The sequence below is a fragment of the Oncorhynchus tshawytscha genome, linkage group LG23 (genome assembly GCF_018296145.1).
Source record: "Oncorhynchus tshawytscha isolate Ot180627B linkage group LG23, Otsh_v2.0, whole genome shotgun sequence".
NCBI lineage: Eukaryota > Metazoa > Chordata > Actinopteri > Salmoniformes > Salmonidae > Oncorhynchus > Oncorhynchus tshawytscha.
This window is the reverse complement of record NC_056451.1, coordinates 17,125,706-17,150,199: the sequence shown is the minus strand read 5'-3', so window position 1 is coordinate 17,150,199 and position 24,494 is coordinate 17,125,706. Positions and strand designations below refer to the sequence as shown.

General features: G+C 44.5%; 1 protein-coding gene across 1 annotated transcript; it reads left to right on the top strand.

Annotated features, from left to right (window-relative positions):
* The first annotated feature begins 1,714 nt into the window (after positions 1–1,714).
* LOC112222799 lies at positions 1,715–24,423 on the top strand. Its single transcript, XM_024385581.2, has 11 exons — positions 1,715–2,036; positions 2,352–2,547; positions 2,706–2,777; positions 2,863–2,939; positions 3,168–3,268; positions 4,672–4,788; positions 5,604–5,678; positions 20,554–20,692; positions 21,333–21,415; positions 21,564–21,660; positions 23,938–24,423. Exons 1-11 carry the CDS (start codon positions 1,980–1,982, stop codon positions 24,103–24,105), a joined length of 1,182 nt encoding a protein of 393 aa, XP_024241349.1. The 5' UTR covers positions 1,715–1,979; the 3' UTR covers positions 24,106–24,423.
* The last annotated feature ends 71 nt before the right edge of the window (positions 24,424–24,494 follow it).

Here is a 24,494-nt window from a genome sequence, read left to right as displayed (position 1 = left end):
GGTACTTTCCACACAATGACTATCAAGCTTGTGACTCTACAAACTGTTTGGATGCATTTGCAGATTGTTTAGGTTGTGTTTTGTCCAATAGGAACACATGAATGACCATATCCCCATAGTGCAGCAGCAAGACACTTTGGAAGGCAGTGAACACTGAAGATGAGGGACATGAGCAGAACTCCGGAAGGGGAAAATGGAGTCCCTAGAGAAAGCAAGTACAAGATGGGTGTCAGGGATGAAGCGGCAGTATTATCACAAGGAGACGTGTACTTGGAAAATGGAGAAGGAATGGAGAGAAAAAAGGGGTAGAAGAGGTCTAAGAGAGTGAGGGAAGAAGAGGGGGAGCTTGAGTCAGATACAAATGGTGGGAAAAAGGGAGATAGTTTGTCAAAGAAGAATGTTAGAAAGTGTAAGCAGAGGGAGCTGAAGACCAGAGGAGAAATGGAAGTGAATGAGGGTGAAGTATCGGAGGTGGTAGGTGTAGTAAAGATATCGGAGACAGAGGTGAGGTATGCACCGAGGATCAGGATGAAGAAGAGTCCGACAGTAGGAGTGAAGTTTATGGAAGAAGTGGACTCTTGCCTTTTGGCTGATCCATTTGTGATTTCATGATGGGTGAAAAAAGAGTTGGGTCATGTGGAATCGGTGAGGTTAACCAGAAGTGGTCTAGTGATAATTGTTTGTGTTTCTGTTGGTCAGACGGAGAATGCACTCGAAGTAAAACGAATCAGGGCAAGAAAAGTGAATTGTTTTGTTCTCAAGAAAAGGGCACAAATGAAAGGAGTGATAACTGGGGTAGCAGTAGATATAAACGTTGATCAGCTGACGGCAAAGATTTCCGGTGTATGTGATGCTCATCGTTTGATGCGACGCAGACAAAAGTCTGTTCTTTTGAGTTTTGAAGTTGAGTCTTTGCCTGACAAAGTGAAGGATATAAAAGTTAGGATATATAAGTTATCCTGTACGAGTGTATGTGCCGAATACATTAAGATGTTACAGGTGTCAAGCTTATGGGCATGTGGCAGCAGTGTGTAGTAGGGAGTGTCCAAGGTGTGAGAAATGTGCAGAAGGGCATGAGACAAAGGAATGTGTAGTATTGGGGAAAGTAGTGGAATGTGTTAATTGTTGGTGTGCCCATGGAGCTGGGGATCAGAAATATCCCGTGCGAGAGAGGCAGGTTGAGGTTTCCAGGGTTAGAGTAGAGCAGAAGTTGTCATATGCTGAGGCAGTGAAGAAAGTATAGGAAGATGGGTTAAGGGGGAGGAGTGGTAAGAGTATTAGAGATATACCAGTACAGAGAGATAGGCCAAAAAGTCAAATAAGTTTCAGCAAGATTGTATTTTTAGCATTTATAACAATGGTTATTAATTGTTCTGCAAGGGATGGAACGGAAGTCTTCAAAAATTGATGTTATGGTGGCAGCTTCAGAGAGGTATTTGGGTGTGTGAGACTTGACAGCAGAAGAGTTACAGGATGTGTTAAGTGTTGATGTCTCATCCTTTCAGGGTGATGGCATGAGGTAGGAATAAATACATTTAATTAGTGGAGTAGGGGGGGGTGTTAATTTTATTTTATATCATTTTAAACCTAGTGAGTATAGTGTTAGATGTTAGGTTATTTATTTAGTAAATTTTTATTTTTCAAGTAAAGTATAAGGGAGTTGTACTCCAGTTTAGTAGGTGGCGGTAATGCAACAAATTGGATGCCAACCGCCGTTAAACTTCATAGAAGAAGAAGAAGAAGAAGAAGAAGAAGAAGAAGGCGGCAGTAGTAGTAGTAGTGGCAGTGAACACCGAATTTATGCTGCAGTCTCGCCTCTGAGCTAAAAGCATTGTTGTCCCATTTCGGCGTCTGTACATTTCCAGGAAATACTAGCTAACGCGGTGCATTCATTCAATCCTGTGAATTCACATCCCGGTTTCAGCTGGTAGATAGATAGATAGTTTCTAGAATACTTTATTATAACTTGACACTCAAAAATGCGCAGAAGGACAGACGGTCAAGAAGCCACTGGAGATGCTAGGACAGTCAAAAAGGTAGCTATCTATTGTACTTCGCTAGGCTGCTAATCTAACGTTACTAGCTCGGTTAGCTAGTAACATAGTTAGTAGCCTAGGTAATTGCTTTACCTAGCCCTGATATTACTATCTTCCATTAACGTTACACTGGTTACATGACTTAACTTACATGTGGACACAATGCTTTAGTTAAAGCCATACCAAGGCTCATTGCAGAGGCATTTTGACTGGCACATGTTTATGTAACTATGGCTTACTGACAGCTGCAACTGGCAGCTAGGTAGCTTATCCACACTTTGATATAACATGTTGATTATTATTCTCCTATGACAGACTGACAGACAGACTGCAGGTTCAGGAGAGACCAGTCAACAACAGCAACAACATCGACCACAACAAGGGGCTAAAACGAGCAGGTGCTGGTCGACTGTTACCTCAGTTGGAAAATGTCTCCTCCTCATCATCCTCATCCCTCCTTTTCTGAACTATGCATCATTGCAAAGAGAGGGCCAACTGTTACTGCCAGAAGGTAACCTGCTGCAGACATGACATTCACCTTCCTGCCTCACTGACATTCACTTTCCTCCCTCAACGTTATTCTTTAATGAGTACAGAAGGTCAATAAAACCATTACATTATGATTAAGATTATCAGCATTGATTAATTTGTATCTTCTTTTTTTTTCAGGTGGTGAAATTATAGATATCGGTTTAGGTCAAAAGATGCACCTGATGTGCAAAGGACAAGGACAGCCAGTTGGTAAGTCTGCTAGCTTGCCAGAAATGTCAACACAACTGTCATCTCCTCTCAGATGTAAGCCCTAACTACTCTGTTTCCTGTGTAGTCATACTGGATGCCCCCACTGGTATGTCCTCTGACATCTGGTTCCATGTACAAGAGAACATTGCACTGCTAACCAAGGTAAGGAGAAATACAGCACATCGTTTCAGGCAACTCTGTTAATGATTCAACAGTTCTAGAAGGGTTTTATTTTCGTGGGACAAACAAATTGATGGACTACATTCCCTGACCAGAATTGTGTATAATATGATTGCAAATATTGTCCTGGTTCCAATGTTTTTGTTACAACTGCTGATGTGAAAAAGGCTTAAAAAATACATTTGATTGTTCCCATTTTCCCACCCACAGGTGTGCACTTATGACAGAGTGGGACTGGGGTTCAGTAAAAGAGTCCTGCAGAATGAAAGTACAGGGACGGAGAAAGTCTGGGGGATGTCAACCACTGGACGGTAAGCATCTTGTTTTCTCTATCCTGTCATTTTAAAGTTTTACCTATAACTGCTTGCCCCAGAATACCAAAATGAAGCAGTTTTAGGCTACTCTGTCGTGCAAATTTTCATCCTTTCCATCTTGTTTTTCATGCATTGTTAATGTAAAGTGTTACCTAATAGGCCTCCTGAGTGGCACAGCGGTCTAAGGCAGTGCTAGCGGTGTCACTACAGATTCGGGTTCGACACCAGGCTGTGTCGCGGCCGGCCGCGGCCAGGAGATCCATAAGGCGGCACACAATTGTCCCAGCGTTGTCCGGGTTAGGGAGGGTTGCAGGCCCGGGATGTCCTTGTCCCGTTGTGCTGTAGCGACTCCTGTGGCGGGCCGGGTGCATGCACGCTGACACGGTCGCCAGGCGTAGTGTTTCCTTCGACACATTGGTGTGGCTAGCTACCGGGTTAAGCAGGCATTGTCTCAAGAAGCAGTGTGGCCTGGCGGGGTCGCGTTTCGGAGGACGCATGGCTCTCGACCTTCGCCTCTCCCAGGTCCGTACTGGAGTTGCAGCGATGGGGACAAGACTAACTACCAATTGGATATCATGAAAAGGGGGTAAAAAGTACCCAAAAAATAGTGTTACCTAATAGTCTACTACTACTACAGTCAAGGTAACAGGTGTTTGATGCAAGTTATTCTAAAGCCCTGATTCTCAACAAGCACACACACCATTCCCTATCAGATTTAGTATTCCCCTTGGCTAAGCGCCATGTGGGGCCACCTCACGGATTGTCCAATCAGAGACATCGGGATCAATTGCCCCACAATCTCCCTGCCATGGCCTGCCCTGTCCATGACTCTCCCCTAATCTCTGTGGCTTAAATCTGTCTGAGTTATGGGTGGATGTCGTTGTGGTTGTATGTAGACGGTCAGGTCAGCAGTCTCTACCTTGGGATCTGGCCCAGGCTAACAGCAGAGCAGGCAGCTGCCGCCTTCTGATACAAGCAATCAATTAGCCAGAATTCAATAAGCTGGCAAGCTGAGGGTTTGATGACTGCATTCCTCTCTTCTCTCTGCTGCTGAAGTGAAACCTCTTCATCCTGGCCTCTTCGCTCCTCTCCAATGTTGATTTATAAGTGTAAGAGACCCAACACATCAGATGGCTGTATGTGGGGAGCTGCATTTCACTTGATGATGTTATTTTTCTGTTGTATCTATCCTGCTTTACAAGGCAAAGTAGCCAGGGTCTTCTTCCACTAGGCTTATTTACACTGGCTGATTTAAAGGGTTTCAATGGCAGTGTTTCTGTTGTTATGGTGTAGCTGCTGACTTAGGGGTTGATGTGTTTTACTGTAAAAGCCCTTTGTGACAGCTGTGGTTGTAAAGACATACATTTGATGAATTGATTGATGTCTTTCCCCCCCTACAGAATGGTGGACAACCTCCACCGCCTCATCGGTTTAGCTGGTCTAGCCACGCCTCTCATCCTGGTGGGGTCTGAACTGGGCACGCTCAATGCCAGGTTCTACAGCCATATCCATGACGCGTGAGTCTCCCTGCCCACCTAGCAATGGGATCTCAATGGAAAATATAGGCTAACTCGTTTCTTTTTGCCTAACTTGCCACAAGTCAAAATATATTGAGACCGCTTAGTGATAGGTACCCTCCAAAAGTTGGTTGATATGTTCATATGTCAAAAGTGGTTGTGTAGATTCAGCTTTATGCCTCTATCCCAAATTAAGGGGAACGATTTGCACAGTTTGACAAACTTTGAGCGTTCTCACTTTCTCATCCCTGTTTGAGTTCCATCCTATTCCCTCTCACATTATTGACTACAGTAACTCCAGTACTTCAAAAATATCATCACAATCTGTAGATACTCAGCACTGCATCAAACCCAGGGACATCATAAATGATCTACCCCCACTTCCCCACCAACCCCCATTTCTGAGAAACCTAGTGATTAACACGAGCAGGGAGGGATCAGCCTCCCGGCCCGAGGTGAGAGATTTAGCATTTCATCAGCCGTGATGTGCGTCAGTTAAGAGATTAAATTAAGCGATGGTGAGAGGATGACACATGCAGAATAAAATATATTCCTCCCTGGATGTGGTGATGGGGTGTGGGCCCATCCATCTGTCTGCCAGTGGGCCTGGATCAATCAGACAGAAAACCGGGGCAGAGAAATCCTTCTCACACTCATTACGGACAGGACAGGAAGGGTATAGGGGATGGGTCAGAATGGACACTGGAGGCCCACTTCATCACTGCTTCTTTCTCTTTTTTTCCTCACTGTGTCATCTCTCTCTCCCTCTCTTTCCCTTTATTTGTTTTTCTTCCCTCCCCCTCTTCTGTTCTCAGGCAGGTGTCAGACCTTGTCCTTATTGATCCCATTCCAGAGGACATCTTTGAGGAGGACCAGTGGCAGAAGTACTGGTAAGTCACCTTGAGGAGGAGGAACGGATGGAAGGGAGAAAGGAGGAGCAGAGCGAGTTAGTAGTACTGTGTTACTCAAGCCCTTGACTCCATCCATATTTGCTGTATGGATAGTGGATAGGATCCACTGTAGTTGATTATCTCTGTTGGACAGGAAGCAGCATTAACATGATTAATGAGGCCAAAGGAACTCATTAGTAGATCCCACTCTCTTTCATCAGGAAGAAATGAGAGTGGAGAATTAGGGTTGGGGAGAGATGGCACACATTTTAATAATAAGTCTCTTTTTTTCCCTATGCATGATTCATGTCAAGCTGTGGATAATGGACATATAACCCTATTCATATTCATTGTTCATAAATTACCATATAGGATATTATGATAATCAGGCAGGACATTAGTGAAACTGTCAGTTATTCACAGTCATCAGTAAATAGCAGTGATTTACATAACAATATGGTAATATGCTGTAAAACAATACAGGTAAACACATGAGAATATGTAAGCTGAAAATTTGTTTGACCCTACCATTTATAATATTGCTTTTCTTTGTATCAATTGGAGGGTGAATGCTACACGCTCCCCAAGCGTAATATCTTTGAACAAAAACATTGTATTCAAAGGTATTATTCATGAACAAACACTTTCCATATGCTTTGCAAAAAAACAAAAACATTTGTTATGCAAAATTCTTGTAACTTTTCCAAAAAGTCTAAGTTTTCCATAAATTGCACTTGGAAGATTCCTGGAATAAGCAATGAATATGCAGAAAATCTGAGGATCCTCCAAACGGTGGGATTTCTGGAAAACCTGTGAATTGTAGGAAAGTTCCAGGGATTTTCCGTCCCTAGTTTTGTCTCTGTTATTTCCCTCTACCAGCATCCCATTTGCTCTGTGGGGTTATATAACATTTCATTTCTTTAGTGAGATAAGAAATGAGTCGTTGAAAATGGCCTAATTTGTACGTGACTGTAAGTGGAGCCGTGTCATTTATCAGAGATATGTTTCCAATTATCCTCTGATTAATAGGCATTCATTTAATTTCCCTGCTGCCTAGCAGACTACAGTGTACTGGCTGGAGATCCAATTACTCTGCAACCTAGAAATCAACTGAGGAAAGGATGAAGTAGATTTATATTATTACTCTCTGATTTTTAGATAGGAAACAGGAAATATGTAATATCAAGATTACTGAAACCATTTTTGTAGTTCTATCCGGAGCCACCGAAGTGTGTGTGTATTGACATTCATTAGAACATAATACAAGTGCAACAACGTCCGATACAACTTAACATTCATACAACGTTGCGTGCACACACACCGTGATGATACCTGAGGAGACGGTATCAGCGAGGCTCCTCTCTGCCTGGGCTCCAGGATTTACACATCAAAGTCCTTCTCATTAACCACGGCTCTCTCCCAAATTACTGCTGTTTTACCAGACAAAACGAATCGGCACCATCTCCTAAGAATTTCTCCTTTTTATTTTATAATTTTATTTTAGATTTGAAAGTAGATTTTTATTTTAAACTTGAAAGTAGAGCGAGATGGAGACGAGTTCCCTAGTCTGGAATCCAAACTGATATGCTCTATTTCACCATTGTCTCAGTTTGGATCCCAGGCTATATCTTTCCTTTTGGTATTTCTCCTCTGAGGCTAGGAGCCAGAGATAATACTTCCTGATGAGAAATAAAGTCAGAACGGCAGGAGCTAGTGGAAGCCCCTCTGTCTAGCCATACAGATTGCATTCATTCAGGGACGTGGTTTTAGTCGGATCCCTACAGGATGAAGCGCATACAATGAGTTTGTTTTCTTTGCCCTGAAAATGGGTCTTGTGAAGTTGACCCAATTTTATATGTACAGTATCTTTGCGTTCGCACTTGATGATAGTGTAATATTTAGCAGAATCACATAAATCTGCAGTCAACCCTACGCTCTCCCTAAAGTCTACAGTAGACAATGGCCTACATGTAAATGTAACACATTGGCATGAAGGCCAGATTCCTAATATCTACTGTAACAGTCAGTGTTTAGTGTTTTATATAGGAAGGAGATGGGGAACCATAGATACCAGACTTCAGTTTATAATTGGACCTCATAACTTGTGTGTGTGAGAGACGGTGTTTGTGTGTGTGTGTGTGTGTGTATTAGAGTTGGTGTATTACAGAATGAATTTGTTTTCTAGAAAATATTGACTCCTATTTAATATAATCCAAAGCAGGGGGAAGTATTCTATTTTAATGAGCTTGTCCTTATTGTTTGTTTAATGAGCGTTGCGTGATTGTCAAAACACCATTTTACTCTAGCTTTTCAAATGTGTTTACTCAAACTGAATCCTTTGCATCATGAAACACTGGGGTATAACTATTTAGAAATAGGCTAATTGCATTCATGATGTTGCTTATTTTCCTTATTTCAGATATTCAGGACAGTTGTTTTCATGTTAGTATGAGCAACATCTGCCCAATTCATAATATCAAGTAGAAGAAAAGGTCAATGCTTGTTAAGGTGAGATGAAGATGGCTTAGTGTCCGAAGGAGGGGTTTACTTTAAAGGGTTAATGGTTGGTTAACCTGCAGGGACATTTTAAATTAGCAGAACCAGAGGTTCAAAGCAATGTGTCTGATGGTGTGATGGAAGCCCCACCTGATTGGCTGTCTCTCAGCAGGCACACATGAGCTACTGTACCATCTGGGGTGGTGGGCTTGGCCTGGACATGGCCCAGCTGGGGTGATGGGCTTGGCCTGGACATGGCCCAGCTGGGGTGGTGGGCTTGGCCTGGACATGGCCTAGCTGGGGTGGCGGGCTTGGCCTGGGCAAGGGCCCAGCTGGGGTGGCGGGCTTGGCCTGGGCAAGGGCCCAGCTGGGGTGGCGGGCTTGGCCTGGGCAAGGGCCCAGCTGGGGTGGCGGGCTTGGCCTGGGCAAGGGCCCAGCTGGGGTGGCGGGCTTGGCCTGGGCAAGGGCCCAGCTGGGGTGGCGGGCTTGGACCAGCTGGGGTGGTAGTCTGGTGGTGGGCTTGGCCTGGGCAAGGGTCCAGCTGGGGTGGTGGGCTTGGCCTGGGCAAGGGCCAGCTGGGGTGGTGGGCATGGGACCAGCTGTGGTGGTGGGCATGGGACCAGCTGGGGTGGTGGGCATGGGACCAGCTGGGGTGGTGGGCATGGGACCAGCTGGGGTGGTGGGCATGGGACCAGCTGGGGTGGTGGGCATGGGACCAGCTGGGGTGGTGGGCATGGGACCTGCTGGGGTGGTGGGCATGGGACCTGCTGGGGTGGTGGGCATGGGACCTGCTGGGGTGGTAGTCTGGTGGTGGGACCAGGCTGGGCAAGGGTCCAGCTGGGGTGGTGGGCTTGGCCTGGGCAAGGGCCAGCTGGGGTGGTGGGCATGGGACCAGCTGGGGTGGTGGGCATGGGACCAGCTGGGGTGGTGGGCATGGGACCAGCTGGGGTGGTGGGCATGGGACCAGCTGGGGTGGTAGTCTGGTGGTGGGCTTGGCCTGGGCAAGGGTCCAGCTGGGGTGGTGGGCTTGGCCTGGGCAAGGGCCAGCTGGGGTGGTGGGCATGGGACCAGCTGGGGTGGTGGGCATGGGACCAGCTGGGGTGGTGGGCATGGGACCAGCTGGGGTGGTGGGCATGGGACCTGCTGGGGTGGTGGGTTTGGCCTGGGCATGGACCAGCTGGGGTGGTGGGCATGGACCAGCTGGGGTGGTAGTCTGGTGGAGGGCCTGGTCTGGTGGTGGATCAGTCTCACCTGTATGGAAACCTGATAGAGTTATGAGTCCAGATGGAGACTCCATATCACATCCAGCCAGGCCCCATTCATCATTGATCCCTCATTAGTACCCTGGGCACACTGAGGATACAGACTGTCTCAGACGGCCCTGGGCACACTGTGTGTGTTCCTGTTTCGCTGACACTCAGACCCCCCTAGCCAGACCGCTAGTAGAGGAAGGTAGGCAGAGATAGATTTGTTTGACTGTCACTTTGTCAGATGATGGACTGGTGTGATCGGCTTAGATGATTCCTCTCGTTTAATTTGATTTATAAACCAAATGCTTTTATTTTCGCTTTGTTTGTTGAAAGTGTGTCCATCTGCGCTTTCCGTCGCAGTTTTACAGGCTGGGTAGAAGGCTGGTTCTGAAACACATGACTGAAAAGGGACCGTCTCTAGGGTTGAAGTTTTGAGCTGACGTTTCCAAAAATAGTCAAAGGACGTGCATGAGGTAGAATGTGACGTTATTGATGACACCTCCAATACCAGAGCTGATGTAAAGATCTTTCCATACTCTGTGACCTAGTGGAGTGGACAGTAACACCAGGAAATATGACGCACTCTGTTAGGATATCGATTGATGATAATTGAAAAACCCTGACTGTGTGTGAATCTTTCAAGTGTGCGTGAGAGAGAGGGAGGGAGTGTTACTCTGTGACAGAGAATAACCATGACTCCTATGTTTCTTCCTGCCTCTCAGCCTCTGCTAACTGTTAGAACAGCACAGCTCCCCAGAGACAAGCAGGAGAGTCAGGAACCCCAATTAATTGTAATTGGCACTGCTGTAAGCATAACTATTGTTGCTCCGTTCCACTAATGAAGCAGGGCTGTCTCGGGCCCCCATGTATTTCCTCCACTAGAATCTATAGTATTGATTCGGGGAGGAAGGAACTGCAGCGGGTCTGGCTGTTCTGGGTAGTACAACACTGCCACACTTTGTCCAAGTGGGGAATTGCTCTGTTGGTTTAATAAAAAGGCCATCTGTCTGCAGTCATTCATTCATTCATGTCTCTAGTTTCAGTAGTTGTTCATCTCAGGAAGAATGGCACTTTGATTTCATTTACAAATGTTCGCAGCTTGAATGTGACTGGCTCCCTGTATTAGAAGTATTTCCAAGTAACACTACAAGGTAGCAATGAGAATAGTTCTACCTTCTGTTTGGTGTCACTGTATTTCACAGGAATCTCCCAATGAATCACTTGTAGTTTTATATTACACTTTCTTTTTGACACTCGTGTAATAGTCCTCGTTCCTTTTTCTCTCGTGTAATAGTCCTTGTTACGTTTTCTCTCATGTAATAGTCCTTGTTACGTTTTCTCTCATGTAATAGTCCTTGTTACGTTTTCTCTCATGTAATAGTCCTTGTTACGTTTTCTCTCGTGTAATAGTCCTTGTTACGTTTTCTCTCGTGTAATAGTCCTCGTTCCGTTTTCTCTCGTGTAATAGTCCTCGTTACGTTTTCTCTCATACTCGTGTAATAGTCCTCGTTACGTTTTCTCTCGTGTAATAGTCCTTGTTACGTTTTCTCTCGTGTAATAGTCCTCGTTACGTTTTCTCTCGTGTAATAGTCCTTGTTACGTTTTCTCTCATGTAATAGTCCTTGTTACGTTTTCTCTCATGTAATAGTCCTTGTTACGTTTTCTCTCATGTAATAGTCCTTGTTACGTTTTCTCTCATGTAATAGTCCTTGTTACGTTTTCTCATACTCGTGTAATAGTCCTCGTTACGTTTTCTCTACGTGTAATAGTCCTCGTTACGTTTTCTCATACGTGTAATAGTCCTCGTTACGTTTTCTCTCATGTAATAGTCCTCGTTACGTTTTCTCTCGTGTAATAGTCCTCGTTACGTTTTCTCTCATACTCGTGTAATAGTCCTCGTTACGTTTTCTCTCATGTAATAGTCCTCGTTACGTTTTCTCTCGTGTAATAGTCCTCGTTACGTTTTCTCTCATACTCGTGTAATAGCTGCAGGTTGATGTTTATTTTCATGGATCTTGCCCAGGAGGCAGAACTGACCCATTTCCGCTTGATGGGCCAGCTGCAAAGTAAAAATTGTGTATCGTAAAATGTATGAAGACCACAATGTACTTTTTGGATGTAATTTAAGATCAGGGTTAGGCATTAGACTTAACAGTGTGGTTAGAGTTATGTTTAAAATGAATTTGTGGCTGTGCCAGCTATTGACCACTCTGCAGGGTTGCCTCCAAGGGGAAGATTCATGACAATAAAATGCCAACCTGCATAATTGTCCATGTACTGTGTTCTCTCCTAGTCATGTAATAGAACATGTTCTACATTGTAGCCTACTTAATAGTCCCTTTTCTGTGTTCTAATGTAATTGTCCATGTACTGTGTTCTCTCCTAGTCATGTAATAGAACATGTTCCACGTTCTACTCGTGTAATAGTCTATTTTGTCCGTGAGCTCCCTCTCAGGTAATGGAGGCCCTGCATATGGAATGACATGCTAATGAGGCAGGGCCCCCTTATCTTGTCGGGGGGCCAAATTCCGACAGTGAATTGCGACAGTTGTAACAAAAGTAACAGAGCGTCTATTCAGCCTGCACTAATCCAGATGGGAAAGTCAAACAGCAGAAAGTCCGCCGCACAAACTCATTTCATCACGTTATTCATTTAGATATTGCCTTGCCGCTCCTGAGGAGGAAGGGGAAAGAAGAGCCCTCTGAAATGACCAACATGGCTGAGGCGTTTTGCACATGGTTCCTCCACTCCCTCTCCCCTCTTATCGCCCTAATTCATCCCGCCAATCTGGGCTGTCTTTACCCGCTAAATTTCCCTTTGACACGCATGCCTTCCCTCGCATAATCCTCCCTCCCGGGCAGAATTAAAAATGGAGGGAATAAGGAGGGACAGGTGGCTGGAGAATCTTTGAAATAATGCGACAGACAGACAGACAGAGCAATGATTTGACCAGATTCAAACAGGGGCTGATACAGTTTATGGAGATGAAAAGGTGACAGGTGGAAATGTGTGGAGACAGAGAAGTCCCTAAAGAGCCAGGTTATAAGAGTCCCTTCTAAATTGTGGGGCGAGAATGACTTCAGGGGTGAAATAGTGGCAAAGAAGATGATAATGTCAAAATGTCAGTCTTTAAATGTCTGATTTGAAGAAAGTAAATGGTCTGTGAGGCTGAAATTGAGAAAGGTAGCAGCAACTATTTTCCTGTCTGTGCCACCATTAAACTTTTGTCTATTTGTGAACTCTTAAAAGCCCTGCTACAATACAGCCATTAGGGGTCTGGCATTGCCATCAGCCATTTTGGTTCGCAACACGTGGGAAATAACAAGCCAATGTCGACTTGAGGTGAAAGCTGTGGGGTGAGCACTTTGGGTCGGGGGGTGCGCACTCTAGGTTGAGGCTTGGCTGTGGGTCTGACTAGCACTGTGGGGTGGGCTGAGGCCTGGGCTGTGGGTCTGACTAGCACTGTGGGGTGGGCTGAGGCCTGGCTTGGGGCTGTGGGTCTGACTAGCACTGTGGGGTGGGCTGAGGCCTGGGCCTTGGGGCTGTGGGTCTGACTAGCACTGTGGGGTGGGCTGAGGCCTGGCTGGAGGCTGTGGGTCTGACTAGCACTGTGGGGTGGGCTGAGGCCTGGGCCTTGGGGCTGTGGGCCTAGCAGTTGGGTGAGGGCTGTGGGGATAGCTGTGAGATTCAGAGCTGTGGGGTGGGTTGGCTGAGAGCTAGGTCTGGGGGTGCACTGAGGGTAAGGGCTCAGGGCTGTGGGTGGTCTGAGCAAAGTGGATGGGTGGGCTGAACACTAGGGGGGGGGCTGAGCACTGGTTGATGGGTGGCGGGGGGGGCAGCTGTGAGGCGGACGCCACTTGATTGGGCTCTGCAGGCTGAGACCAGCCAATTCAAAGCACCAGTGAGCCGAGACCGATTGGCCCTCCTGAGTTACAAAATCCCAGCGCTGCTCTCCTCATTTGCCCCCCAAAATATCTCTCATTCTCTCCTGTCAAAATGTCTGTTAGAGAAAGTTTGGGATTTTGGTATCATATTTCTAATGAATATTCCCAGTAAGTCTGTTTTTAGACCAATGCAACATTGTCTATATGTCACACTGTTGGAAACCAGATTGTTCAGAATAAACACATCGCTATGATGTTGTAGTTGAAACTAAGGTCAAAGACTCTGCCTGCCTCATCTCTCCCCTGCAATCTTTCAGCTTAGAGGGTTTATTGCTGCTGGCCTAAAGAACAGTGAAACCCATCCTAAAGAACAGTGAAACTCATCCTAAGGAACAGTGAAACCCATCCTAATGAACAGTGAAACCCATCCTAAAGAACAGTGAAACCCATCCTAAAGAACAGTGAAACACAGCCTAAGGAACAGTGAAACCCATCGTAAGGAACAGTGAAACCCATCGTAAGGAACAGTGAAACCCATCCTAATGAACAGTGAAACCCATCCTAATGAACAGTGAAACCCATCCTAAAGAACAGTGAAACCCATCGTAAAGAACAGTGAAACCCAGCCTAAGGAACAGTGAAACCCATCCTAAGGAACAGTGAAACCCATCCTAAGGAACAGTGAAACCCATCCTAAGGAACAGTGAAACCCATCCTAAAGAACAGTGAAACCCATCCTAAAGAACAGTGAAACCCATCGTAAAGAACAGTGAAACCCATCCTAAAGAACAGTGAAACCCATCCTAAAGAACAGTGAAATCCATCGTAAAGAACAGTGAAATCCATCGTAAAGAACAGTGAAACCCATCGTAAAGAACAGTGAAACCCATCGTAAAGAACAGTGAAACCCATCGTAAAGAACAGTGAAATCCATCGTAAAGAACAGTGAAACCCATCCTAAGGAACAGTGAAACCCATCCTAAAGAACAGTGAAACCCATCCTAAAGAACAGTGAAACCCATCCTAAAGAACAGTGAAACCCATCCTAAAGAACAACGTGAAATCCATCGTAAAGAACAGTGAAACCCATCGTAAAGAACAGTGAAACCCATCCTAAAGAACAGTGAAACCCATCCTAAAGAACAGTGAAACCCATCCTAAAGAACAGTGAAACCCATCCTAAAGAACAGTGAAACCCATCCTAAAGAACAGTGAAACCCATCGTAAAGAACAGTGAAACCCATCGTAAAGAACAGTGAAACCCATCGTAAAGAACAGTGAAACCCATCCTAAAGAACAGTGAAACCCATCCTAAAGAACAGTGAAACCCATCCTAAAGAACAGTGAAACCCATCGTAAAGAACAGTGAAACCCATCATAAAGAACAGTGAAACCCATCCTAAGGAACAGTGAAACCCATCCTAAAGAACAGTGAAACCCATCCTAAAGAACAGTGAAACCCATCCTAAAGAACAGTGAAATCCATCGTAAAGAACAGTGAAACCCATCCTAATGAACAGTGAAACCCATCCTAATGAACAGTGAAACCCATCCTAAAGAACAGTGAAACCCATCGTAAAGAACAGTGAAACCCATCGTAAAGAACAGTGAAACCCATCGTAAAGAACAGTGAAACCCATCGTAAAGAACAGTGAAACCCATCCTAAAGAACAGTGAAACCCATCCTAAAGAACAGTGAAACCCATCCTAATGAACAGTGAAACCCATCGTAAAGAACAGTGAAACCCATCGTAAAGAACAGTGAAACCCATGCTAAAGAACAGTGAAACCCATGCTAAAGAACAGTGAAACCCATCCTAAAGAACAGTGAAACCCATCCTAAAGAACAGTGAAACCCATCCTAAAGAACAGTGAAACCCATCCTAAAGAACAGTGAAACCCATCCTAAAGAACAGTGAAACCCATCCTAAAGAACAGTGAAACCCATCCTAAAGAACAGTGAAACCCATCCTAAAGAACAGTGAAACCCATCCTAATGAACAGTGAAACCCATCGTAAAGAACAGTGAAACCCATCCTAATGAACAGTGAAACCCATCGTGAAGAACCGTGAAACCCATCCTAATGAACAGTGAAACCCATCGTAAAGAACAGTGAAACCCATCCTAATGAACAGTGAAACCCATCGTGAAGAACCGTGAAACCCATCCTAATGAACAGTGAAACCCATCGTAAAGAACAGTGAAACCCATCGTAAAGAACAGTGAAACCCATCGCAAAGAACAGTGAAACCCATCGTAAAGAACAGTGAAACCCATCGTAAAGAACAGTGAAACCCATCGTAAAGAACAGTGAAACCCATCGTAAAGAACAGTGAAACCCATCGTAAAGAACAGTGAAACCCATCGCAAAGAACCGTGAAACCCATCGCAAAGAACAGTGAAACCCATCCTAAAGAACAGTGAAACCCATCCTAAAGAACAGTGAAACCCATCCTAAAGAACAGTGAAACCCATCCTAAAGAACAGTGAAACCCATCCTAAAGAACAGTGAAACCCATCCTAAAGAACAGTGAAACCCATCCTAAAGAACAGTGAAACCCATCCTAAAGAACAGTGAAACCCATCCTAAAGAACAGTGAAACCCATCCTAAAGAACAGTGAAACCCATCCTAAAGAACAGTGAAACCCATCCTAAAGAACAGTGAAACCCATCCTAAAGAACAGTGAAACCCATCCTAAAGAACAGTGAAACCCATCCTAATGAACAGTGAAACCCATCGTAAAGAACAGTGAAACCCATCCTAATGAACAGTGAAACCCATCGTGAAGAACCGTGAAACCCATCCTAATGAACAGTGAAACCCATCGTAAAGAACAGTGAAACCCATCCTAATGAACAGTGAAACCCATCGTGAAGAACCGTGAAACCCATCCTAATGAACAGTGAAACCCATCGTAAAGAACAGTGAAACCCATCGTAAAGAACAGTGAAACCCATCGCAAAGAACAGTGAAACCCATCGTAAAGAACAGTGAAACCCATCGTAAAGAACAGTGAAACCCATCGTAAAGAACAGTGAAACCCATCGTAAAGAACAGTGAAACCCATCGTAAAGAACAGTGAAACCCATCGCAAAGAACCGTGAAACCCATCGCAAAGAACAGTGAAACCCATCCTAAAGAACAGTGAAACCCATCCTAAAGAACAGTGAAACCCATCCTAAAGAACAGTGAAACCCATCCTAAAGAACAGTGAAACCCATCCTAAAGAACAGTGAAACCCATCCTAAAGAACAGTGAAACCCATCCTAAAGAACAGTGAAACCCATCCTAAAGAACAGTGAAACCCATCGCAAGAACAGTGAAACCCATTGCAAAGAACAGTGAAACCCATCGTAAAGAACAGTGAAACCCATCGCAAAGAACAGTGAAACCCATCCTAAAGAACAGTGAAACCCATCCTAAAGAACAGTGAAACCCATCCTAAAACCCATCCTAAAGAACAGTGAAACCCATCCTAAAGAACAGTGAAACCCATCCTAAAGAACAGTGAAACCCATCCTAAAGAACAGTGAAACCCATCCTAAAGAACAGTGAAACCCATCCTAAAGAACAGTGAAACCCATCCTAAAGAACAGTGAAACCCATCCTAAAGAACAGTGAAACCCATCGTAAGGAACAGTGAAACCCATCGTAAGGAACAGTGAAACCCATCGTAAAGAACAGTGAAACCCATCGTAAAGAACAGTGAAACCCATCGTAAAGAACAGTGAAACCCATCGTAAAGAACAGTGAAACCCATCGTAAAGAACAGTGAAACCCAGCCTAAGGAACAGTGAAACCCAGCCTAAGGAACAGTGAAACCCATCCTAAGGAACAGTGAAACCCATCCTAAGGAACAGTGAAACCCATCCTAAGGAACAGTGAAACCCATCCTAAGGAACAGTGAAACCCATCCTAAGGAACAGTGAAACCCATCCTAAGGAACAGTGAAACCCAGCCTAAGGAACAGTGAAACCCATCCTAAGGAACAGTGAAACACAGCCTAAGGAACAGTGAAACCCATCCTAAGGAACAGTGAAACCCAGCCTAAGGAACAGTGAAACCCAGCCTAAGGAACAGTGAAACCCAGCCTAAGGAACAGTGAAACCCAGCCTAAGGAACAGTGAAACCCAGCCTAAGGAACAGTGAAACCCAGCCTAAGGAACAGTGAAACCCAGCCTGAAGGAACAGTGAAACCCAGCCTAAGGAACAGTGAAACCCAGCCTAAAGAACAGTGAAACCCAGCCTAAAGAACAGTGAAACCCAGCCTAAAGAACAGTGAAACCCAGCCTAAAGGAACAGTGAAACCCAGCCTAAGGAACAGTGAAACCCAGCCTAAGGAACAGTGAAACCCAGCCTAAGGAACAGTGAAACCCAGCCTAAGGAACAGTGAAACCCAGCCTAAGGAACAGTGAAACCCAGCCTAAGGAACAGTGAAACCCAGCCTAAAGAACAGTGAAACCCAGCCTAAAGAACAGTGAAACCCAGCCTAAAGAACAGTGAAACCCAGCCTAAGGAACAGTGAAACCCAGCCTAAGGAACAGTGAAACCCAGCCTAAGGAACAGTGAAACCCAGCCTAAGGAACAGTGAAACCCATCCTAAGGAACAGTGAAACCCATCGTAAGGAACAGTGAAACCCATCGTAAAGAACAGTGAAACCCATCGTAAAGAACAGTGAAACCCATCGTAAAGAACAGTGAAACCCATCGTAAAGAACAGTGAAACCCATCGTAAAGAACAGTGAAACCCATCGTAAAGAACAGTGAAACCCATCCTAAAGAACAGTGAAACCCAGCCTAAGGAACAGTGAAACACAGCCTAAGGAACAGTGAAACACAGCCTAAACAGGAACAGTGAAACACAGCCTAAGGAACAGTGAAACACAGCCTAAAGAACAGTGAAACACAGCCTAAGGAACAGTGAAACACAGCCTAAGGAACAGTGAAACCCATCCTAAGGAACAGTGAAACCCATCCTAAGGAACAGTGAAACCCATCCTAAAGAACAGTGAAACCCATCCTAAGGAACAGTGAAACCCATCCTAAGGAACAGTGAAACCCATCGTAAAGAACAGTGAAACCCATCCTAAGGAACAGTGAAACCCATCCTAAGGAACAGTGAAACACAGCCTAAGGAACAGTGAAACCCATCCTAAGGAACAGTGAAACCCATCGTAAGGAACAGTGAAACCCATCCTAAGGAACAGTGAAACCCATCCTAAGGAACAGTGAAACCCAGCCTAAGGAACAGTGAAACACAGCCTAGGGAACAGTGAAACACAGCCTAGGGAACAGTGAAACACAGCCTAAGGAACAGTGAAACACAGCCTAAGGAACAGTGAAACACAGCCTAAGGAACAGTGAAACACAGCCTAAGGAACAGTGAAACACATCCTAAGGAACAGTGAAACCCATCGTAAAGAACAGTGAAACCCATCCTAAGGAACAGTGAAACACAGCCTAGCCTAGGGCTGTTTTCTAATCATATTCCATGCATTGCTCTATAATCATACTCCATTCTTGTCAGTTTAGAAAAATTGCATTTGGGGATAATTTAATATCAGGATTGGAAACCATTTATATTCTTGTCTGTTAAAGGAAGATGCATGCAATTACTCTGAACACGCAACAATTTATTTATTTGACCTTTTATTTAACTAGGCAAGTCAGTTAAGAACAAATTCTTATTTTCAATGACGGCCTAGGAAAAGTGGGTTAACTGCCTGTTCAGGGGCAGAACAACAGATTTGTATCTTGTCAGCTCGGGGGTTTGAACTTGCAACCTTCCGGTTACTAGTCCAACGCTCTAACCACTAGGCTACCTTGCTGCCCTGTTAATGAGTAACAGTTCATATAAGGAAATCAGTCAATTGAAATAAATAAATTAGGTCAGAATCTATGGATTTCACATGACTGGGAATACAGATATGCATCTGTTGGTGACAGATACCTCTCTTTAAAAAAAAATAGGGGGGTGGATCAGAAAACCAGTCAATCTGGTGTGACCGCCATTTGCCTCATGCAGCGCAAAACATCTCCTTCGCATAGTTGATCAGACTGTTGATTATGGCCTGTGGAATGTTGTCCCACTCCTCTTCAATGGCTGTGTGAAGTTACTGGATATTGGTGGGAACTGGAATCCAGTGCATCCCGACCACGCTGAATGGGTGACATGTCTGGTGAGTATGCAGGCAATTGAATAACAGGGAGTTTTTCAGCTTCCAGAAATTGTGTACAGATCCTTGCGATATTGGGCTGTGCATTATCATGCTGAAACATGAGGTTGATAGCAGCAGATGAATGGCACGACAATGGGTCTCAGGATCTTGTCACGGTATCTCTGCATTCAAATTGCCATTGATAAAATGCAATTGTATTCGTTGTCCGTAGCTTATACCTGCCCATACCATAACCCCACCGACACCATGGGACACTCTGTTCACAACGTTGACATCAGCAAACTGCTCGCCCCCACTGCCATCTGCCCGGTACAGTTGAAACCGGGATTCATCTGTGAAGAGCACACTTCTCCAGCGTGCCAGTGGCCATCGAAGGTGAGGATTTGCCCACTGAAGTTGGTTAAGACGCCAAACTATATTCAGGGCAAGATCCCGGTGAAGACGAGCACGCAGATGAACTTCCCTGAGACAGTTTCTGACAGTTTTCAAAAATTGTATGCTCTCTCAATTTGAGACATCTGTGGCATTGTTGAGTGACAACTGCACATTTTAGTGGCCCTTTACTGTCCCCAGCGCAAGGTGCACCTGCATAATGACAATGCTGTTTAATCAGCTTCTTGATTATCTTAGCAAAGGAGAAATATTCACTAACAGGGATGTAAACACATTTGTTCAGAAAATTTGAGAGAGATGAGATTTTTTTTGTGCATATGGAACATTTCTGGGATTATTTTTTTTTCAGCTCATGAAACATGGGACCAGCACTTTATATGTTGTGTTTATATTTTTGTTCAGTGTATATTAAGAAATGTTTTTCAAATATATTGATTTTGGCCATTGGTGCCCGCAAAAAAAAAAAATATATTAATACGCATGACCCTGAGTCAGGTAGTTATTGGGCTGGTGTTCCTAAGCTTTTCATTCCTGACAATCTGATGTGTGTTTCTCTCGAGGTACAGTATGTGTGTGCGTGTCTTGTGTATATGTCTCTATAGGTACAGTCACATGTTGTGTTCTGTGTCTCTATAGTTAGTCACATGTTGTTGTGTTCTGTGTCTGTAGGTACAGTCAGCGGGTACCATCCCTCCAAGCTATGCAATTCTCAGCTGCCACAGGCATCAGCCGCATCCTCATCATTCTGGGGCTGCTAAAGCCAGCCATCATGGGGGACAACATCGCTGAAGACCTCCTACAGAGACAGGTGAGTCTGACTGAAACATCGCTGAAGACCTCATACAGAGACAGGTGAGTCTGACTGAAACATCGCTGAAGACCTCATGGCGTTAGGTCCATCATAAAGACCAAATTAACATATCTGGGGTCAGGTCAACAGCTCGTATGTTCTCAATGTCTTATTTTTAAACACTGCATTTGAATGTGTGATTTTAATGTGCCTCAATATACCTGCTGACACCAGAAATTAAATTCCCTATTCTGTTATTGGGCAGGAGGAGATGTCCAGGTGTGATGGTCCAACCTAGTTGTGTTGGAGAACAATCTCTAACATAGCCACGGGATGGAGCTAGTGGTAGAGTAATGATCGTTCCTCAGGAGGGAGGGAGGGAAATGAACTGTGACTATTGATAACTGCTCCAGGTTAAAGTCTAAACGGTTTGTTAAAATATATTGGTTCTATTTCCTGGAACCCACTTTTTGATAGCAACAGAGATGGACTTATTTCAGCTTTTGAATACTACAGTTACCAAGGTGTTAAGGACATCAAGTGAGTCATTTTGCTTAAATTGTAGGGAAAGAGAGAGACAAGTGAAGGTTATAATGCACACACAAACACTTACTTTCAGGCCATGGTCCAATGTTATCATATGTCTTTGTGTTCTCAGAAGTACCTCCTCAGTAACCCCGCCCACCAGAGCAGTGCTGTAGATGAACATTTTTTCCTGAATGAAAGTGCTTCTCAAGTCAGGTGAGACGAACATACAGTACATGTGAATGTAATATCAAGCTGTCATCACACAATCATTTTGGATATGCTCTACAGTATATCCAGAATTTACAAGTGTAAAAGCAAACTTATTTTGAGATTTGTATGTAATGTTTTGATAATTTTTCAGAGAAATCTCCAAATTCAAACCCCTCTCCAGTAGGACTTCTGTGAGTGTGATTATTGGGGATTATTTTGATGAGCAAATTCCTGCTGCTCTAAACCAAGTGAGTAGTGTACAACTTTCCTCCCTCTATTAGTCTGTCTAGTGGCTGGCCAAATTTCATTTCTCAATCTTCACCCTGAAGTGTGTACTCAATGGGTAGGGTTGAAAGAAATCCTAGTACTTTCAAGGTAGCAGGTAGCTGACTAGTGGTGGCCATTCAGCAGCCTGATGGTCTGGGGCTAGAAGCTATTGGCCAGTCTGTTAGTTTTAGCCATGAAGCTCCTATACTGCCCTCGTCTGATTCGTCACTCGGGTGGCTGAGGTTCCTTGATGGGACCGTTGATGAGAATGGGGGCGTGCCCAGTTTGGTTCCTCCTGAAGTCCACAGTCATCACCTCTTTTGTTTTGCTGACGTTGAGGGAGGGGTTGTTCACCTGGCACCACACCGTCAGAGTGCCTACCTCCTCCCTGTATGGCGTCTTGTCATTGTTGGTAATCAGGCCTACCACTGTCGTGCCATCAGCACACTTGATAATGGAGTTGGAACTGTGTGAGGCCACGCAGTCGTAGGTATACAGGGAGTACAGGAGGAGACTAATAAGATGCACCCTTGTGGGTCCCTCGTGTTGAGGATCATATGCATACGTAGATACTGTACTCTATCATCGACTGCATCCTTATGTAATACATGTATCACTAGCCACTTTAACTATGCCACTTGGTTTACATACTCATCTCATATGTATATACTGTACTCGATATCATCTACTGTATCTTGCCTATGCTGCTCTGTACCATCACTCATTCATATATCCTTATGTACATATTCTTTATCCCCTTACACTGTGTATAAGACAGTAGTTTTTTTGGAATTGTTAGTTAGATTACTTGTTCGTTATTACTACATTGTCGGAACTAGAAGCACAAGCATTTCGCTACACTCGCATTAACATCTGCTAACCATGTGTATGTGACAAATAAAATTTGATTTGATTTTGATTTGATTTGAGGAGGTAATGTTGCATACCTTCACCACTTTGGGGCAGCCTGTCAGGAAGTCCAGGACCCAGTTGCATAGTGAGGACGTAAGTCCCAGGGCTGTGAGCTCAGGGGGCGCTATGGTATTGAAGGCCGAGCTGAACAGCATAGGAAAATATTCCAGTCCACGTGATCAAAACAGTCTTGAAGCATGGATTCTGATTGGTCAAACCAGCAGTGTACAGACCTGACCAGCGGAACTTTCCTCTTGAGTCTTTGTTTGTAGATGGGGAAGAGCAAAATGGAGTCATGGTCAGATTTTCCAAAAGGAGGACAGGAGATGGCCTTATACCCGTGTTAATAGTAATTCGGAAGCACGGTTCTCAAATTACTTTTGTTAAAGTTCTCCACGACAATGAACGCTGCCTCCGTGTACTCGGTCTCCAGTTTATTCAGGGCCCAATGAAGATCTTTGAGAGCTTTTTTGGTGTGAGTTTAGGGCGGGATGTACACAAAAGTAGCGATAATCCCTGAAAACCCTCGGAAGGTAAAAAGGGTGACATTTGACCAAGTAGTCGGGAGTGCAGAAGCTCGCAAGTTTCTGTAAGTGTTCCTTGTCACACTACTTGTTATTGATCATAAAGCAGAGCCCTCTGCCTTTGTTCTTGCTAGAGAGAGCCCTCTTCCTATCCGCTTGATGAACTGTCAAACACGCTGGTTGTATTATAATATGTTCGTATGTGGGAGGAAAGTCGGGTCTCAGAAAAACAGAGTATGTTGCAGAATCTGATCCTCGCACTAAGTTCATCAAGTTTATTCACTAATGGTTGAACATTGGAGAGTAGTATGCTTGTTAATGGAGGACGGGTCACCCAGTGTCTCAATCTCACTAAGACCCTCTCACATCTGCCTCTCCATCTGTGTCTATTTCCTGCTCTCCAGTAGGACTCCCAGGCAACCTGGCACCTCACCGAAGAACCTAGACCATTGTTCCGCCGTCTTTGGGAATTCGAGAAAGTCGGGTGTACGGTGTGACTACCAAGCGGTTCATATTTCAATAGTTCTACCTGGGGGGGTATGAAGTAATGCACAAAACAAACTGAGTATGAACATTTTTAGAAAAACACAAGAAAAAGTAGAAACCTGCAATGTTTTGTAGGAGCTCGAGGTGAAGCTCCACTCATTGCTGCCGTCTTAGCCAACGCATGCACTAGTTCAGGGGGACGGCACTACCGCACAGTGCACACTTCGGGGAGAAAGGGGATGGATGGAATTGGGATAATGCATATTGACTGTTTCTCACAGGGCCCTCAAACTAACTCAAATGAACATTGACTGACTAGATGTGCTTCCACATCAGGTGGTGGCCCAGCTTCAGAAGACGTTACTGGAGCAGACTTACCCCTCGGCCAACCAGATCCATGTTAAAGGAGGGGACCGCAGGATGATCTACAAGAGGCCGTCTGTTGTTAGCAAACACCTGTTGAAGCTGGTGTCCCAACGGCAGTCCAAACAGCAGAGCCAATGACCATAGAGATCTATAGAAGACATCTAGTTCTATTGCTCTAATTTCAAGGTTCAAATTCTGTGCCAGTGACACACTGATTCTGCTGCCAAATGTCTCAACTACACTCACAACTGGAAGATGAAGTCATATGTCAGAGGTTCCATGTTTAGTTTTTTTCCAGTGATGATTTTTGACAGGAACACATGTCAAGTATATATGTCCACAAATGAAACCGGTTTCAATCGATTGATTTATTATTTGTATACTTTATTACAAGTACAAATATCAGACAGTTTTGCCTTAATGTTTGTAAATAAATAATAAAGTCTTCTGAATTTGTGTCTGTGTTAACTCTATCTTTCTGGGATGTATTCAGTCTGTAAAGCTGCAGCGTTACAGGTCCCATGACA